The sequence below is a fragment of the Siphateles boraxobius genome, unplaced genomic scaffold (assembly GCF_051911475.1).
Source record: "Siphateles boraxobius isolate OS27281-9 unplaced genomic scaffold, OSU_SipBor_1 130, whole genome shotgun sequence".
Lineage (NCBI taxonomy): Eukaryota > Metazoa > Chordata > Actinopteri > Cypriniformes > Leuciscidae > Siphateles > Siphateles boraxobius.
The window spans coordinates 45,695,163-45,716,338 of record NW_027508734.1 but is presented as its reverse complement, the minus strand read 5'-3'; the positions used below and the strand labels follow the sequence as shown (position 1 = coordinate 45,716,338).

At 36.8% G+C, this 21,176-nt stretch overlaps 1 protein-coding gene across 4 annotated transcripts in view; it reads right to left on the bottom strand.

Annotated features, from left to right (window-relative positions):
- The window catches only part of LOC143737755 (protein phosphatase 3 catalytic subunit alpha), a 253,663-nt gene that overhangs the window by 13,467 nt on the left and 219,020 nt on the right, over positions 1–21,176 (bottom strand). For 2 of the 4 annotated variants that reach the window (XM_077229606.1, XM_077229608.1), the window contains exons 8-13: positions 16,975–17,069; positions 13,400–13,525; positions 13,239–13,310; positions 11,659–11,685; positions 9,603–9,687; positions 5,335–5,432 (exon numbers count right to left, since the gene is read on the bottom strand). In XM_077229606.1, coding sequence (XP_077085721.1) covers positions 5,335–5,432; positions 9,603–9,687; positions 11,659–11,685; positions 13,239–13,310; positions 13,400–13,525; positions 16,975–17,069 — 503 coding nt within the window. The remainder of the gene's footprint in view (positions 1–5,334; positions 5,433–9,602; positions 9,688–11,658; positions 11,686–13,238; positions 13,311–13,399; positions 13,526–16,974; positions 17,070–21,176) is intronic. The other 2 variants (XM_077229609.1, XM_077229607.1) reach the window with 1 other exon arrangement.

Here is a 21,176-nt window from a genome sequence, read left to right as displayed (position 1 = left end):
GGAGAGGCTGCAGGCTTAGACAGTGACATACCAGCGAAGAAAACGGAGAAATCCGTGGCGGGCAGCCGTGAGGAGAAACGGTGAAAATAGCGAGAGCGTGGGCGGCTCCGAATGCAAAGCAGCAGTAGTTGAAAAATAAACAACTGTCACGTCCGGCGGAGGCTGATCTGGTCGATATGTCCTCCTGAAGACACGAGGTGAGCAGTGTAAAAATCCAACCGAGCTGTGAGATGCAGAGATCGCGAGAAGCGAATGTCAACTGAGGAATAGCAGCGCGCCCAGATGTTATATGCCCTTAGGTGAGGGGGTGTGGCCTCACCTGGCATTGGCTGCGCGCTTCTGTCTGTCTAGCCAGACTTGGTGCAATTGGATGCTTCTGCAGAGGTCAGGTACGGATGCCCTTCCCATAGGTGGATCTCGAACACGAGATGATGAAAGAGAACTGAAATGTTTTTTCAGGAGTTACAACTTTTACCTGAATGACGGACTGCTCCTGTCTTGTTCAAGGTAATCTATTGATAAATAGGTCTTGGTTGTTGCTGATGATGTTTGTTTACCTGCAGTAGCGTAGTTGGGACTTATTTGTTTACATCTTGAAGGTTTATGTGATATGGAAATTACTTATATTTTTCCAATACCAGAATATTGAGACGCTTTTCTTTTTCTCTGACTCTCTTTAGCCTAAAGGGCTGTCTTAAAATGAATTGATAATCAAGTGGCTGATAAACATTACTTTTTTTTTTGCCTAGGCAGTTTCTTTTTTAGGCCTCTTACTACTAGGCTATTTATCAACTTTTCTCTTCTCATTTTTCTATAGCCTACGGGATGTCTCATAATGATGTCTGTACACAGGGAAATATTTTGGATATGTATAAAGCATTCCCAGTTAATATTCTGCGGTCTTAGCCTGCATTCTTTTTTTCTCTATTAATTCTAGGCTATGTCTTGGTTTGGCTAGTTTTGTGTGTTTTTGTGTGTGCTTTTGAGTGTGCATGGAGGTATGCGTGTGTATTATGTTTGTGTCTGTGGGTAAATGTTTGTAAATATTTGTGTGATATGCGCTCCCCTCCCCTTCGCCCTTTTCTCCCAGTTCCCCATCTATTTATTTCTGAAGATTCAGTATAGGTAAAGATTTATTTGTTATGCATTTGAATATTAGGAGTTTGGCACATAAAATTGATATGCTAAGAGCTTGGCTTTCTTACAATAAGCCCAGCGTTATCACACTTTCTGAAACATGTTTGAATAGTGATATATCCGATGCAGATGTTAAACTTGATGGTTATACTTTGTATAGACCTTATGTAGCCCCTCACCCTTTCAGCGCTGCGTTCGTTGTCTTTTGTCTTACGGTCTGTATTTTCACAGTGATCTTGCGTATTTATGAATGAACGGCTCGGTTTAAAATCTTCCCGGTCTTTTGACATTTGTCAAGACATCTGCTTTAAACATTACAAACCTCATTATATCTTTCGTTTAAACTTTACATTAAGTAAATCCACTTCAAAACCTAACTACTCCTGGACAGCAATGCCATAGAAATATACTGAGCGACCGCAGAAACAGAAGTTCAAAGACAATATTCTAAAGATGGCGGTGCCCAAGGTCTATAGAGCAGACAGGACTACTCGTGGTGGAGGAGTAGCCACGTATATCTCTTCTCATTTATCTTCTGAACTCATTATGCCAAAGGAGAGAGCTGTACATTTTGAATGCTTATTTGTTAATATTGCTTTTCATGAGAGCAAGCAGATAAATATAGGTAACATTTATAGACCTCCGAATTCCCCTGTTGAATCGACAAATTGTATTCTTGCTGCTATTAATTCTTCAGACTAGGGCAAACGAGTTGATTTTATTGGGTGATTTTAAACTCTGGAGGACAGTGGCCCTCCAGGACTGAGTTTGGACACCCCTGGTCTAAACCTTACTCAACTCATTACTGATCCAACTAGGGTGGTTAATAAATCCAAGTCTCTTCTGGATTGGATCTTGGTTACCCACCCAAATAGAATCTCTCAATCTGGTGTATTACCTGATTGTTTTAGTGATCACTCAATTGTTTTTTGTGTTTGGAAAATAAGATTACCCAGTCTGCCACCTAAAGTAATTAGGATAAGGCAGTGTAAAAAACTGAACACAGAAGCTTTCTTCCAAATTTAATAAGCATTAATTGGTCCAGATTTCAATAATCCCTTATGTTGAAGACGCTTGTAACTTCTTTCTCTCAGAGGTTCTTAAAGTCATAGATAAACATGCACCTTGGACATCTGTTAAGGTCAAAGGTAGTCATTTACCCTGGATTGACGGTGATTTAATACATAGTTTAAATAAATTTTATTTAAACTACGAGATAAAGCCTGGGTAAGATACCGCATGACAAAGGAAACTGTTGATTGGTCTGAATATAATAAATTAAGAAATGCCTGTACAACTAAAACAAGGAATGCAAAATCAATTTAAAATCAAATTACTATAAGCACTCTTAATCAGACATCAAAAGCCCTAAGCAATTCTGGAAGAGACTTAACTCCTTAATTAACAAAACCAATACAAGTCCTCCTTCCAAACTTAGAGTGAACAATAACATTATCACTGACCCTATCTTTATGGCCAATGCCCTCAATCAACACTTTTCTTCTATTTGTTGTTCTCAATCATCTGAGCTCTCCTATTCTAGCATAACAAATACTCTGAACAATATCTCTTATTCCTTTTCAACAATTCATCCCTCTGATGTTCAACAGGCAATCTCAAAAATAAAATCTTCTAATGACGCAGGTCCTGATGGTGTGGACATGCAGTTTATTTAACTTTATTCTTATGTCCTAGCATTTCCACTATGTGATTTTTTAATTCATCACTTTCCACCTGTGTAATTACATTGTGTAGTGGTATTACTTTCGCAAATTTCCACATTAAAGGTGGTGACTCACTTGATGTCAACAATTATAGGCCAATTTCTATAATTAGTAATGTAGCTAAGATATTTGAAAAGCTTATTTTTAGGCAACTGGCTAAATATATTAATGACTTTTCCCTCTTGACTCCAAATCAATCTGGATTTAGACCTCATCACTCTACAACAACAGCCCTTACAATATTTTCCAATGATATTTTTTCTGCACAAGATAATAACAAGTCTACTGGTGCAATCTTTATTGACCTCACTAAGGTGTTTGACATGGTCAATCATTATATTCTTCTTGACAAACTATATGCTATTGGTCTTTCCAAATCAGCTGTTCTCTGGTTTAATTCATATCTTCATTACAGACGTCAAAGTGTGTCTTTTAATGCTGCTCTCCCCCAGCCTAGAATAATGAAAACGGGTGTCCCTCAGGGTTCTTCCCTAGGGCCCCTTTTATTTTCCATTTTTATAAATGATCTCCCACAAATATGCTTAGACTGTCAGATCCATCTATATGCAGATGACACAGTAATGTATACATCTAAACACGATATATAAGATTCAATCTTATTCAAACATGATTCTCTTCTAATCTGCTTTAATTGAATAAAAAGGAGCCTTATAGCATGTTTTTTGCAACCAGATCTGTACTCCATAAGCAAAATAATTCTTTGGAGCTTAAATTCCTGGACGGTACACCTCAAAAGAATGTTGATGAGTTTAAATATCTGGGCCTTTGGCTCGACTCCCGACTTACTTTCAGACCTCATATTGATTCTATTGTAAAAAACATAAACTGTAGCTTAAGAATGTTATACCGCTCAATTAATTGTTTTACAAAACAGATTAGATTAAAAATTATTACTCAAATATTATTGCCTATAATTGATTATGTGGATGTTGTTTATAGGAACTCAGCCGTAACCAATCTTAAACCTTTGCATGTGATCTATAATAGTATCTGCAGATTTGTTTTGAGGTGCCCATTTAGAACTCATCACTGTCAAATGTATCAGTCATTGAATCTTCTTTCACTAAATGCTAGACGACAGTATCACTGGTTGCAGTTTGTTCACAAATGCATTTTCTCAAACTACCCATCCTATCTGAAACAATACTTGATTCCATATCAAACATCCTACAGCCTAAGAGACACTGACCATCTTTTCTTTTCCGTACCAAATATATCCAAAGAAAGTGGGAGGAGAGTCTTTAAATTTAAAGCACTCGATCTCCTCTTTTCACCAGTTTAAGATGTCTCTTCTTAATTATTTGTATACAAGCTGCAACTGTTTTCTTCATGCCTGATATATGTATATATATATATATTATTTTTTTTAATCTCAATTTTCTATATAAATGACCTTAACTGTTTATTGCCTAAATATCTTTGATCCGTTAGTATGTATCTACGTGAAGTATGTTTTTCTTGAGGTCCCCTCGAAAACGAGTTGTCACATCTCAAGGGGTTTTCCTCTTAACAATAAATTTTAAATATTAATATTGTAACATATCACAATTTGAGACAATTGGTCTCAATATATGAGAAATCAAATTACATCCAATAACTAATTTAATTTTAATATTGTGGCCTTTAAGAGTCTTTTATTTATCAAGCTATTAATAAATCTAAATGCGCTAGTTTTCCTGTTATTACATCTTTAAGACATCTTCAATCTTTAAGATTCCTTTACTGATATCTTGTCCACCAAAAGCGGTGTTAAATCTGGACACAGTGAATCTAAGGTTAAAGTACACTGAGAACATGTTCCCTGAGTCATGATTTCATCTTGTACAAAAGCATTTTTGTTGATTCACTTGGGGCTCCTTTGAATAAATGGTGGCAAAGAGTGAAATTATGTTTCTTAAGAACAGATGATCTGAATTATACTTGCACAACTTTATACCTTAATTATAAAGATTATACCTGCAGTTTCTAGGGAGACAGGAGAATGAAGAAGAGACAATATTTGAAAAAGAATGAAGAGAGAGAGAGAGAGAGAGAGAGGGAGAGGGAGAGGGAGAGAGAGAGAGAGAGAGAGAGAGAGAGAGAGAGAGAGAGAGAGAGAGAGAGAGAGAGAGAGAGAGAGAGAGAGAGAGATAAAAAGCCAAAGGAAAAGAAGCAAAGAGGAAAGAATATAAGTTTCACAACACAACCACCAGGGAGTGCAGAGAGTATACATTGAATAAACATACCAGATTGTGCATATTTGTACATTACACATGTTAAGCTGAAATAGAGTAGACTCGGCTGTAAATGTGAAAACACTATACCTTGGGAAATTAATAGATGTAAATCATCTCTAAATGTACTGATTGATACTGTGAAAATAACAGCCATGGAAAGTGCTCTGATTTGGAAAGAAATATTAAAGTGATTTACATATTTCTGACCACAAGACGAGTGTGTGTGCGCTACTTACCATTCTGGAGTTTCTCTTTGCCTCCAGATAGAACACCACTGGGCAGCATGCCAGTTGGAGTGAGACCTTTCAGCGTCAGAACGCTCTCACTCTCTTCTCTGCAAAAGAAACATGTTATCATTTACAATACTAACACACAAAGATAAAAAATAAATAAATAAAAAAACGCAAACAAAGTAAAAAACATACACAATAACTGCCAATGACAAAATAATTTAGTTTACCCTCTATAAATACTTAAAAAGCAATTTTTTTAAAAATAAACATTATATTTATATCAGAAAATATTCCCCCCCCCCCCCCCCCCCCCCCAAGTACAAATTAATTATTTTGCAGATTATTTGATGATCTTTAATTTCTCATATTTTATTGTTTTGGTTATAAAAAATAAAAAAAATTAAAAAAAAATTACTAGATACATTTCTGATTAGTAAAGCTGCCTTTTCACTATCTCTGACAAATGACAGAGCAGAAGTCATTAATTTCCAATTTCCACAAGGTGAACATTACCAATATTTTCTCACTTAAATACATTTTTAACACAGTTTCTGTAAAAATGCCGGTCATGAATAATTATATCCTAAATAACCATTTTATAATTACTGCAAATTATTGCACATATTGACAGTAATTTGTTTTAAATAGGTGAGGGTAACAGCTGATTCACAACCAATTTGAAAGTTCAATGTAAGCCACTAGTGGTCGAAACAATCGTACTTGATTGTCTGAGATAGTGGGCAATATTAATAGGAAAGGCAGATTAACTCTTCAACAATGGTAAAAGCTGTGACAAGATGTTTTCCTTAGTAGATGGTTGGCAGGTCTTTGACTTCACTTACATAAGCAAGAGTCAGATTTGTGTTTTTTGTGCAGTTCCATATGAAGTTATTAGCTACTAACAAAGTAACTACTGTATAAGACCTAATGTATTTCTACCTGCGACTGACACTTGTTCTACTAGTTTTCATTTTGCATTTGTACAAAAGGAAAAATTTGGGGCTCCATAAATACAGAAATTATTTATCGCACATTATCACTAAAAGTGATGTTTCGAACCATATGGCTCTTCGTCAGACAATGAAATTATTAGGCCCTAATACACATAACATATTAGAAATCATGACTACATCCCCTGATTAAAAAAATAAATTACAAACATATAATATGTATACCATAATGTACCATAATGATCTCAACAATAGCATTTAAACGAAAGGGCAAAATAATAAGAGAGTGAAAACATAAAAATGTACTTTTAATCATCGTCATCATTCGTATTCATATTCGTAATTCATATTCGTACTGGGAAGACATTTAAGATCCGAGTTTAAGATTTACACTTTGGACATAGTATAACTGTCACAATGCGCTCCACGACGCCCTCTCCTGGCCTCACCAGATCTCTCTCTCCTGAATTCTAGGACTTCACTTCCTATCACTCCCGTCATTAATCATCTCCTTCCATCCCTGTCTCATCTCCATCATCACCGCCACCTGTTCCCACTCAGTCTCCTTTATCTGGACCTCGCTCCCCTTTGTTCCCTGCGAAATCTTGTTTCTGCTACGGCGTGCAACTCTGAGCATTCTTCCAAATCTCTGTGTATTCCTGGTTCCTTGATCCTAGCCTGTTTCCCCGTCTACTCTATGAATGTTTGGTGCCTGCCTACGACCCTCGCCTGGTAACCTCTCCGAGTTTGGACTGCCCCTGTATATTTCTCAGCTCTGTGCTTTCTCTGTTTCTGTCTGTTTGAGTTCATCATTAAAGTGATTGCACATGGATCCGAACGCCTCTGACTCTTCATCACAATAACCTAATGGTCTCAGTGAACAGTTTGCTCTTCTCTTTAATAATTTATAAGGGCTTTTTTGTGATATTCTGTTCAGGTGCAATAAGGTAAGTTTAGTAAGTTTTTTATAGTAACTGCCATAGTAACATCCAACTCAGTCAATTGCATTTATAAATCGTTTTGCACGTTATCCATTCAGTAGTTGTTACTTACTCTTGTCTATCCTTTTGTTAATTCTGTGTGATAAGGTAAGCGGCTCTACAAATTAACAATATCTCACAAATCCTTCAGATTGGTCAGATGACGAACTTCCTCCAATTTTTATAACTCTAATTCAGACAACAATCTTCCGTGATTGTTCTTTATTGTAAAGGAGAAATTCCTTTGCTGGTGCCTCATAATAGAGAAAGGATACTCTCACACTCACCTTAGGTGATGTGTGACCAAAAACTCAATATTAATATTGATACTAAATATTAATATTTATAACATATAACATATACAGAATCGTGCTGCAAATAGCACAGACCACAATGGAAATGTTTCAAGGGGGCCCCAACATGTGATGAACCTGGCTGGGGCATGCTTATTGTTCAATGTCTACTTGTCAGTGGTGTTGATGATGACTCGGAAGCTGACATTTTTGTATATTTTAAAAAATGCTGTATTTAATGCTGATTGTAGATTGTAGTATTTGCAGAGCGTTTCGGTATTTGGTTGCATTTTGAGTATTTGCAGCACATGTGTTCAGTGCTTTAAGTGGCCCAAAAGAGGTGCCGGTACTCTATTATTAATTTTTTATTTTTTTTGCTGACTCCCCTCCTCCCCTGAGGTAACAACAACTATATTGAAGGGGTTATATATATATATATATATATATATATATATATATATATATATATATATATATATATATATATATATATATATATACAGTAAACAGACGACCTTATAAAAAATAATTTAATTGTGAATTTGGTTGAGCTAGAAAGAGCTACTGAACATAAATAAAATGTGCAAAAGGGTATTAAAAACATTTTGAACAAAATGTAGGCTACATAAAATAAATTATAAAACATAATAACCATAGAACAGTAGAAACTAAACATGAGTCTTGCTATGGTTCATTCAATTCTTTACCCGTTTCACACACTCTCTCCGGACCACGTTGAGTTGACACCATGATTGACACATGGACACTTATAATCGGATTGACGGCTCGATCGGACTAAAAAACCCTCATGTAAACACCTTAATCGATCCGATTGAGCTCGATCCGAATGACATTTCGATCGGATTGAAAGGGGTGGTTTATCCCTTATGTAATCCGATCGAGAGAACATGTAAACACTTGATTGAAAAACGAAACTGAAAGGACTGCACATGTGCAATGACGTTAAATAAACATAATGAGTATAACGCGCGGAACGAGCTGTTTTTCCTGTTGAATAAAGTGTCATGTTAATAAGCTTCAAGTCATTCTAAAATTCTCATTTTACTCGTGCGTATGTGAAGTGAAGCTGGACAACGTCCCACTAGTCCTTGTTGTGGATTCTCATCCACAGACGTTTGGTTTTGGCCGCGGGGAGGGGGCATTTTTACTTCGTGATCAGCACGGCTAAACGGTTAATATGCTCTAAATTATGACCAGAGACGAATTAATATTACGTCTGCTGTTTAAAACAAATAAAGAACCAATAGAGGAGAATATTTAGGCGCGAACAGCGGGAAACTCCGTATATTCGTGCAGTTTGTGCATGTCAAAAAATCAGATCCGATTTGAAACTTGTGACATATAAACGCGTACATAAACCTGATTACATTATTTATCATTCATGTAAACACCTTGTTCAGACTCATCAATCGTAGCTATTGATTTCATTCCAATTGTGTCCATGTAAACGTAGCTACTGACAGCGGCTAAAGCGACGCATGCTCTTTTCACTTGTAAAACTCAAGGGTGTATGGGTAATGTCGTCTCTGCTCTCGGTGGGACGAATTAGGAAGCGTGCATTGTGAAGGGCGCTCTGAAAAGCGACAGCGCAGCCAAAGGATTAAAACAGATGTGCAAATGAGCGTACCGGTACGCTAAAAGCACGTTCTGGGCGCACGGAGAGGTGGCGGTACGCTCAAGAGCTATATTTGGAAGTGGCGGTACCGGCCCACTTAAAGCACTGCATGTGTTGTCAAACTAAAGAAGATATTTTCTTAATTTGCTGGTGTTCTTTTCGATTTCCTTGTGTCTTCAGTTGCAGCGCATTGAGCTCTCTCGGCCACCATATGGCTCGAAACTTCACTTTTGTTGAGAACATGCCATGATTTTTATTTATTTATTTATGGAGCTTTGGTGTGCCAACCTTTTCCCATTTTGTTACTGTTTTATTTTTTTTGTGATTGAGCACCCTTACTGAGCTTTTTGCCAGCAGGATGTGTGCACTTTTGTCTAATTCCATTTTGCACATGTACACAAAGTCATCTTACCGAAGAACCGAGAAAACTCGAGCCATCTTTCCAATGGCACGGATCTTGTTTCGGATTACCTCCTTGCGTGCAGAAGCTGTGGCACCTGTGTGAGACGCACACGCACGCACACACACACACACACACACACACACACACACATACACATACACATACACATACACATACACATACACATACACATACACATACACATACACATACACATACACATACACATACACATACACATACACATACACACACACAGACACACACACAGACACACACACAGACACAGACACAGACACACACACACACACACACACACACACACACACACACACACACACACACACACACACACACACACACACACACACACACGTCAGTGTTACATAACAGTATACAAACAAAAACAAACATGCTTGAAGAGTCACTTCATTAAAACAAAACCAGCCACTTAATCTCCAAACCTCACAATTTCAAACGTTCACAAGCCATAATTACATCATGCCTTTAATGTCTAGAAAGACAAATGAATACATTTGGTGAACACTTCCTTTGGAGTATAATTACCCAGACTGTTGACTGCAGGGGAATCTCAGTTGGCAGAACGTGCTGTTTCAGCACACTAAGGGCAGATCAATAGAGATCCTCACAGTGGCCCACATCTCAGGACTGAAATGCATGCTAAGCATTCTGTTAGCCTGCTATCAATCCTTACAGTCATGGATATGGATAGGTTAATCATAGTGCCATCTACACAGATGCTAAAGAGAAGAATCTTGTAGGTTTTAATTGAGATTCTACCTAGTTCGTCAAGGTAAGACTATAGACAACAGTGTGATGAGAAAATAACAATACAAAGGAGTGTCTTGCGTTCGAACAGTTTCCAGCACAGAGATTTGAGATTTGCAGCACAAGAGTGTTTGAATGAAGGTTATATTTGTTTAAGCTTTGGTGATACAGCAGCCCGGAAATGTAGTCACTGTTAAAACTATTTAACTTTTAAGTGTGGCTTTTGTGTCCAAATTAGGAGTTACATCTTTTAAAAAATGACTATTTGAAAAATGACACATGCTCTCTGTTTATCCAGCACCGGCTTTGGAATCAACAATGGCCACAGACAAGGTAGAGTACGATGCATGATTTTATGAAAGTATGATGTATTGCGACATCACAAACGAGCAATTGTAGCAATTCTAATGCTTTCCGTAAAGCAAGTCAAATTAGTAGTTTTCTTATGTCTCATTAGAACTACAGAAACACGACCCGATCTGGCAATCTTACATAGCGTGGATATATCAGATAAAGGACCAAAGCTGTGGCATAAGTGCAGTTCGCCATGTCACGACTTGATGTACCACTGAAAAGATTTTGGAAACATTATTTTAAGGTAAAAAATCTTACTTGGTGTTGCTTTAAGAACTTATAGGAACCATGGTCGACCATGCTAGTTATCCAGGGCTTGTTTAATACTAGTTTACCAGTCATTCAAGCAACCAACTGAGTAGTTTTTTTTTTTTAAGTATTTCATTTTGCACATCACTAGTTTAAATACATTTTGGGATCACTGTACTTATACAGAAGTGGAAAACATGGGAAATGGCAAAAAATTGTAGGGAATGATGACAATGTGTTGTGAATTGGTATGAGTGATATATAAATATAAATATAAATATAAAAGATGAAGGCACTGTTGAGGTTCTGAGAACTGCAAAACAAGTTATAAGGTTCACATACTCTTATACTCACATCGGTGTGTTCTAATTTCAGAAAAATGTTAGTGGTCTGCCTGCTTGCATACTCACCCCACTTAGTAATCGAAATTATTGTCTTTTCAAACAGTGCAAGGAATTCACACGCAACTAGCAATGGCCTTTTAATAGCTTGACAAACAATGTCAACTACTCATCCAGTTTATGGTGACCAGGGTGCATGAAACAAAATAATTAGTACCTATGGATATTATAAGTAGGTTCATTAGTGAATTTTTGGTGTTAGCTTAATCAACCAACTAGAAAAAGGTACACACAAGAGACATGACACCGCATTGGATTGTGGGAGGTTGTACCTTTCTTGGGGCCATATATTAGCTGTCCTTCTCAAGATACACCCCCAGAAAAAAACAGAAAAAGAAAGAAGAATGATCAATGAATGGCTGAGGAATGACAGGGAGAGAAAGAGAGAGAAAAGTGGCAAAAAAGCACATCCATCAAATAAATAAATAAGAAGAAATGCTTTAAAGAACTCTGAAAAAAGAGAAAGAGATTCATTAGATGAAGCAACAGAAGTAATATTTGAGAGGGAAAGAGATGGACAAAATGAGTGAGAAAAAGAAAAGACAAAAGAGAAACAAAATAAAGATTAATAATTGGATAATATTTTTTTTTTTTTTTTTTTAATTCCTACAGAGTGATAGTGTAGCATCAGAGCATGATGAGATGTTAGTGTTTATAAGTTTGTGCTCTACCAAAGCTTGGACTCCTTAAAGATTTCTGGTCAATCGTTTATTTTTCATCGGTCAGTTTATATTTATTTGGAATGGCAATTAATTGAAAAAAAATTAATTTATGAATAAAGGTCAAAATTAAAAAAAAACTGTATCTCAGACATCAGAAAATCTCAGACATTTGGAACCCACTATATGCGTTTATTACATACTAAATATTATCATATGTTCCTGTTTTAACATCTTTCCTATTGAATCTTTATTTTGCTTATACGTTAAAGGTACTGTATGTTATTTTTGTATGCAATATGTTTGCTGAGATTTAGGAAACGTGCTAAGAGTTCAAATACTTGTTTCTCAGGGGGGAAAAAATGGTACAAAACAATGCTTCCTTTTTTGAATGTCTGTTTTTGTTTTTTGTCTGTTTGATTCCGCCAACTGCCAATTTACTCAATAGCATTTCGACATCCTGGGTTGCCAGTTGGTAACACAGCGTATTGTGGCCATGAAAGCCAGCAAATGAACTGGGTCAAGATTGCAGATTCTATCTGAACTAAAAAGCTGTCAATAAAAAAAACATTTATATATTAGCTGATCAACGTACATTGTAAGGCTTGTCGCATTCAATTGTCAAGTGTGCTCGTTCCCGTTGCGTCTTCTCAATCCGGCAACCCGAGTGTGCACTGAATCTGAGGAGGGCGCGGTGGAAACAACTCTCTCCAAAATTTTTAATTTGGACTGCAGTATCCATTTCAACCACTAGCTGTCAATATTACAAACTGCACCTTTAAAATTTGACATAAAAGCTGTTAGGAACAGAAAGGTGCTCCATATGGTGCATTTCATGCTGATGTGTATAAGTGAGTATATTAATGTCTAACATTTTGTTGGTATGATCTGCACAGGATTTAAACATCAGCTAGCTACTGACTGTCATTTAGCAGGCACTTTCCCCCGAAAGTAAATACTTCTTTCCAACATGGAGATCATAAAAGAATCAGGTCCCTCTGAGTTGTAAGACCAGCAGCATCTAAATAACTTAAGGGCAAAGGTCCAGTGATATTTCAGATTTATTTAGAAGGAATAGATGAGGGACACCCCCTTGTGAACTCAAACATGCACTTTACTTTCAAACTTCTTGTAATGATATATAGAAACAGGACGATGCATGTGCTTGCTTTGCGTTTGCCTGAATTTCTTACCATCTATCTCTTCATCAGTTGTCAGCTCATCATTGGAGCAGATGCTCAAGACATTTACCAGCATCTCAGTCACTACGGGAACAGGAAAAATAGAGAGTTTGTTCGCTGCACTTATTGAGGATTGTATGCCACATAAAATCTGTTTAAGGCAAATGGTTTACCTTTCTCCCCAACGAAAGGCAAAGACCAAGTGAAGACATCCATGAAGTTAGGCAGCCAGTAAGGATGAGGAGAACAGTTAAACTGTCGAATGTTCATGACATTATTCTCATATTTCAGCACAGCAGCTGTATTAGGAAGAGAGGTACAAAAAGAAGAGAAAGCATAATGAGAGAGAAAGGGAAAGTGGTGTTAATAATACAGCTGGATTCTGCCAAACGTCAGATCTCAACACTGTCTCAGATGTACAACAGACTCCCTTCCCTCCCTCTCTCACTCACTCACTCGCATATTTAAAAGCCAAAAAACTATAATGGATGTGGAACTCCATCTTCAAAACATATTTTGAGGTTGAATGATTTTCCTAGAACTACCAAAACAAATGAATTTGAATCTCTTAAAATAATGAAAACAGTACCACCAAGCACAAGCTATTATCATCAATGCTTCAAGGTACAGCCACAGTATTTTTTTAAGGGGAAAGACTATAAATCATTTGACAAACCAGAATATGAATTTTACTTTTAGCTCCTATGTCATGTATTTTTAATTAAACTTCCTGGAGATGGCTAACTCAATGTGATCAATCCTGTTGATGTGGCAACCGATATGCGCATGCCCTAGATCTGTTGAAAGTTGACACCACTCATTACAACTCACGGAGGGGGACTTTCATGTCCCAACATCTTACTGGTGTTTGAGAATAGCAGGTCATCAAACATGGAGTGGCTAGCAGGTGTCAATCACATGTCAAATACCAGACATAAAAGACCTGAAGATACAGTACGCTGAACATAAACACGCCTTAAATGTCATTCACGGTCCACTGCCCATAAATCTTAGCGAGATATGTATTATCAGATAATGCAACATTGCTATTAATTACATAAAATATTATCTTTCCTCAGTCTATAATTAGGTGATGGTCCACACCATAAATGCCTCCGAAAAGCTGACCTTAAAGTCCACCCACAGAAACTGCAGAGGTTGTGCCTGACAGAGTGAGAGAAACACCTAACTTCCCTGCAAACAACACAAACTTTAAAAATTAAAATGTTTCCATGGAATAACCTAGAAGGGAAGAGGAAAAGGAAAAAAAAATGCAGTCCACTACCACTAGATGTCTCTCTACATTTTAAAATCACAAACCAACTCTGTGTATGCACCATTTTAATCACCACCCAGTGTGTTTTGCAATTCACTTACAGTACATTGTCCAGTAGTGTGATATATGATTTTTTTTTTTTATAATACATATTCTGTTTAGCAACTCGGTTAATAAATGTAGAAATACTATTTTTTTTAAAGTGTTTCAGATTAAATACAGCATGTAATACCACAGTCATAATTGAATGTGATGTCATGTTTTAAATATACACTTACTGAAAGATGCCCATGTTTGATGAAATTCACAGACTGAAATCTAGAGATGTCATAAAGAGACGGCCATAGGCTATATTTTAATTATTTCATGATGAAATTTCAAGGAAAATGAAGAATACATTTGGGCTCCAATTGTTTACATATAAGATCAACATGACTTTAAATAATCAGTTAGAATACTGCATAGCTTCATAAAAAACAGGGTTGCTGAAATCTGTTCCTATAGGGGAAATCACTGGTGTGAGGAACTCCCACTTCAGAGCAACAATCAGAATGAGGACGAGAGTTCTTCTCTCTTTCATATGGCATCTTCACTTATCCTTCCCTTCATTCAGGCACACCAGTGACGACCGAACCTGCTGTGCCAAAACCTTCCAGGCCCACACAAGCTTTACCATTGATCCATGACCTGCTACGTTGTCATGGTAACATGACCTATGCAATGATACATGCTTTAAGCAATAGTAATGAAATCTAAAATCATGACAGAACCATGACATTCGGATCACGTTCCCTTACAGCTTTCTCCAATATCCTACATCTGGCAATTTCAACAAAAATGATCAAAGGAAGGAATCTGATAAATTTCTTATTTGGATTTGTAAGGACTGTGCCATCAACAGATGAAGGAACCCTCTGCATTTTAATCAATACTCAGAATAAGCTCAGCCTGCCAGCAGAGACAGTGTCCATAAGCCTGCTGCTTTCTCCTATATTCTCCATTATGAGACCCAAACAACGGATACGTGTTCAACAACGCTAGAAAACCTTGCCAGATCAGTGAAGAGCTGACTTTCATTTGTGTTGTTCTTGCTACAGAATTTTTTTTGTGCCGTGTCAGGGGTTGCTTGATTGACTATTTGCACAGTCAGGGCTGTGGTGCTCATGGTCAGCATATGATGGACGGCTGGTGCTCAATCTGGCAACCCTTTGGAGTGATGGATATCCTGGGCTTCCCCCCAACGGGCTTGAGTTACAGCGCCAGTCGATTGGCCATCAATATCCTCACACGCTCGTGTCCAGACTTCATTTGGTGTATAAAAAGGTTCGATCTTCACCCCTCCTCCACACTCGTCTACTTAATTCAGGCTTGAAGGAATAATTAAGTTTTGCTGGTCCAACTGGCCTTCAGAGAGGAAAATTGAGGGAATAGCAGACCAAAAACGCAGCAATAACACTGAAATGCAGAAATCTTTGCTTATAATCCATCTATAAAAATGAAGAATGGTTGAAGGAATTGGGGTTTTCAACCCATGATACATGATGTATCTAAAAAAAATAGGGATGGATAAATAAAATGTATATACTGTTTAAATAAAAAAAAAAAAAGCTCTTCTTTTGAACTTCATATTCATCAAAGAATCATGAAAAAACTATCTCGGTTTCCACAAAAATAATAGGCAGCAAAGGTTTCAACATTGACAATAATAATAAATGTTATTTTAGCACCAAATCAGCATATCATAATGATTTCTAAAAGATCGTGTGACACTGAAGACTGGAGTAATTGTTGTGTAAACTTACCCTTATATACTGTAGGTTTGATGAGATGTGTTAAAAGGGCTGTCTATGTTAACACGGTAAAGAATGCGATTAATTCAAAATCCTTAACGCATTAAAACAATAAAGTGCAAATAAATTACTGAAGCACGCGAAATTGCATCATTACCGTAACTTATGGCATGCAGTTAGATGATCTTAGAAGTCAGGAGTTTATCGCAGCGTCAACAATCCAGCTGTTACCCTGGTAGGCGGAAATTTCTATTCTGACCCTTTAACCCAATTACACTTCTCTGTTGCGACCAGGTCATTATAAACAAGTAAACTCCGGGAAAGTTTTAAGTCCAAAGATCCAGTACAATCCAAAACAATCTGTCCAATACAGCACTAATGTAAAGAAAACCAGGCAGAGAGAATAGAGAATCACTTTGCAATTTCAGTGAATTATTCATTCCAGTGTGTTTCTTTTTAAAACAAGCTCTGTCATATTCTGTGATTCATGTCTTGTTCATTTCTTGAAAATAACCCCCTATAATGTTGTTTTGTAACAATTTGCTGCCTCTGTCCTTTTCCATACTGGCCACAACCATCACACTGACTTACTTGGGTCTGTCCATATTGTAGCTCAGCAGAGACACTGCAGACCTGCTGTCTACTCACACATGCACCATTCAGAGATATGTGTGCATAATACCTTTGTTATTGTAGACATCTAAGTAGTTGGGAGCTGAGAAGATAGTGATGAGAGAGGGGAAGCCCGTAGTTTGACTCTTTCTGTACATGCGATAACTGTGGGCAAAAAAAGAAAACATCATCATCACTTTCCACAGAATAAACATTAAGACAATAACATTTCTTCATTAGGTCCACGCACCTAATGTGTAAGAGCATCAGATACTGTAAATTGTATCCACCTTATTCTGCTCTAAACAATGCGCGCCACCATGACGACGACTCCGGTTGCCTACTTGCGGTTCGTACTGTATTAGCAGTGAGAGAATGAGTTCGGGCTCTACATGTGCTGTTGTTGGTTGTTTTAATAATTCAAAGAAGATAAAAAACTTTTTAGAAACTAAGTGCTTTGAGCATAAGATAAAAAGGAGAGAATGCCCATGCCTGGTTCCGTACCAGCTAATATTCAAATGCTTAGTAACTTAGAGTAACTTAGACGTTTTTGGTTAGCTGCGCTAAAACTGAAGCATCCACCGAAAAATGTGCATGTCTGTTCACACCTTTTTGTTGACAAACGTCTAATACGTTACCAGTAGGGATGGGCATTTCAAGCAAAAATAATATTCGAAGATCGCTGGGTATTATTCAATTATTATTCGAAAATCGCACCCCTCCATCACATACACACACACACATGCATGTATAGGCTACACACCAGAGCATGTGAGAAAAGAGGAGCGGTGTGACGCTTAAATATAAGTTAAAAAAAAACTAAAACATACGTTTTATATTTATGTTTCACAATATAATGTTTTTTTATTTCATCTATGTTGATTATATGAAAAGGGAACCGCATGAGATGAGTCAGATAGGATCAAGATGCCCTATTCATCAGAAAACATTTGGAATGGGTCAGACGTGATTTTGACCACTTATTAAGTTTTGTTTTGTAGAAAGCCTTTCTGTAAAGTGAATTTCATTTAGTATAAATTGTATCTTCATTTTAATCAATGTTTCATCAACAAATTACCTGGAATAATAAATAAGAAGCAAATATAGTACAGAATACAATCAGGACACGGAGGCGCGGGTGCGTGAACTGGAGCGCGTCTCATTAATCAACCGAAACTCAGCGTATAAGATTTGCCTCAAAGACCTGAGAAGTATGTATAGGCCTATAGAAAGCTTAAAATGTCTACTTTTAAACAAAAAAATAAAAAACGAACAGAAATGGGCTGCTTTCTGCTTAATTCGTATGAAGTGTGCATTTCTCTCTATAAGCGCATTCACTACTGCGAAGATGGCGAGTCTGCATCGTCAACTTTATCTTTGCAGTCGACATTGACAGAAAACACTAGTTTATTAATAAACAATTCATGTTTCATGAATCATGCATAATCATTACTTTTACCGTTTTTTGTGGCAAGCTTTATGCGTGCGTTGAGATGCGGTATAGGCAATATAATTACGACAACGCTCATTATGGTTTAGCATTCTCTCCCATATAGTATAACATCCAACCCAACTTCAGTCATGCACGGGCAGCCCTACTTATTTCACATAATTTCTAACCAGCACATCACTGCGGGCGTTCTGAGTGAGCGGCGCTAATCCTCATAAAGCTTCGAACCGGAAAAGGACAACCGGCTTCTGGTTCAAACCCGCTATGAATCATGGGGGGCGTGCACCTGAGACCCGACCCGCGTCTCTCTGTAGGCAAGGGCGTGGTGAGCTGGTGCCTGCTTACATCACGCAGTACCACAACATCCAATAGGGAAAATTCAACTGCAGTAGCCACCGTTCAACCTGAAGAGGGCAGCACTCAGACGTTTTTACACCATATATTGTAGAATTAAAACACTTTATACCCAAATACTCGAATCAATAAACAGCATTAATAAAGCCCCAGTCTTACAGATCATTAACTAAAAAAAGTTGTTTTAGGGTTTAGTTACCCTTTAAGGTCATCTGTCTTTGAGATGTTACGTCACGTCCGTAAACAGAAAGAAGACTACTATATGGCGTGCTGAGGATAGAGTTGCTTGAAAAAAGATGGTACCTCTAGGTGGTTTCATACGGATTACATAATTAGAGAATATTTGTTTTTGTTTTAAATTCATTCATTTAAAAGTATACATTCAAAGCTTTCAATAGAGATATTTATCACGTCTGTAAGGCATGTATACACTGGGTTTCAGTTCATTTTTATGACACACTCCAGAAAGAAGTTTACGGATACCGAGACGGCAGAATTCGTACTGTTTTTATTATTTATCTGTTTTATTATTATTTTTTATGTTTTTAACATTTTGTAATTGTGTGCACAAATAAAAGTACAGGTTTGAATGATGTCTTACTCTTAACTGAATGACCAAAAATGAAGTTTATTTATGTTATGTTATGTTATGTTTTTTACACTGTTATCAGGAAAGAAACTAAGTGATCACCCCAAGGGGTTAAACGTCATCTAGATGGCTGATTTTATTCTAGAAAGGTCAAAACAGCAATCATCGTTGACATCTGAGGAATCACCTATTTTCAAAACCAAGAAACCTCGGCGAAGAGCCTGCATTCAAAAAGAGAAAGCGACAGAGCCCGTGCTAAAATGAGAATAAATATTGCCATGGCTTTTAAGAGGTAGTAACAACTTCGAGATCTTGAAGGGATTGAAGAACAGTAACGCAGAGACGGCTTTTCCCCCCAAGAACAGGTAAGACATTTCAGTGTCTCAATAGGCAACTAATTTGCAATGTGTGAACTGAGCAAACGCTAGATCTAAATTATCAGTAAAATTATTTATTTTAAAACATTTATGCTTTTATTTGGTCAGAAGAAAACGTACTTATTGTCATGTCGATATGACCGATCCGCACTGATGTGGTGATCAGATTTATTCGCACAGAGAAGCAGTCCGTAACACACCCCACGTAAAAAATAAATTAAAAAAAAACCCAGCAAGTAACTTGCAATTTCATGTTACAAACAGAGAAACAGGCAAATGTTCTGTACTGCAGTTTTAACTTTTATTTATCCAAATAAAACATATTTGTCAATTTGCCAGACATGATTAAATATGCTGTCTATTTAAAATAAGAGATATTTTTATGTCTTTTTGAAGACAATGTATATTATAAAATTGTTATAAAGACACATATTTACTGTTGTGGTATGCATAATAAAACAAACACTTGTGTATTAAAATGGAAGCATAAGTTATCATGCAGACCTCACATTTCTCCTATAAACAATAATACTCAGAAGCACCTGCAGTCAAATAATTATTAAATTTACATTTTCTGACATAAGTAATTTTAAAGTTTGTTCTGTATATTTCTACATTCCAGCAATATACCACATTATAATTTCAACAAAAAATATTACATGATTTAATTATTAAATTGTTTACTAGTATCTTATTCTGATATATTCTGATCACAAATTCAAACATATTTCCTTCAGTGATCTTTTTGTTTAGAGCTGTGTACTTTTAACTTTTTAATTTTAGCATTGCTTATCAGGTGCATACATATCACAGTATGTATTAGCATATTAGAATGATTTCTAACGGGTCAAAAAACAGATAGCTATTAATCAAACTGCAGCTGGGTTGTTTTGATTAAGTAATAATAACTAAAAAAAATCAGGTTACTTAAAGTTCATTCAAAGTATGTTTTTTTAATATATTAAAAGTTTTTTTTTTAGCAAAAGCAGATAACTCCACATTTTGTGTTTCAGAGTTAAACAAAAGCAAGTAATTGCTATGATATATAATAAAACATATAATAAAACCCAGCAATAAGCATTTTCTCCATCAAAAATGTCAGAGTCAAAATCTAGACTTCATTTGTCTAGTCCAGCATTGCTTTGATGTCTCTTTTCATTCGTATGAACTCTAGTCTCAGATTGCTTGTGGCAAAATAATTATGAATTATCTGTGCAGGATTGCTAATGCGAATTCCGTTCCATGAGCACTGAGTCTGGATCTCTGATCTCAGTCCTTCTGCTTCCACCGTACTGTTAAAGCAAGAGATCTTGGGCCAGAGCTGCACTAGAGGGACTCTCCTTGCAATTAGTGCATTGCAAGTAGCTCTGAATCTAGTGTCTACTAATCAGCATGTAACTTCTATTGGTGTTGCTCTAATTTCCACCACCCTGTTGCTATAATCAGGGACCAAGAGACTGGCAGAGTACAGTCTAGTCAAACAACGACTCCAGCATAATCAA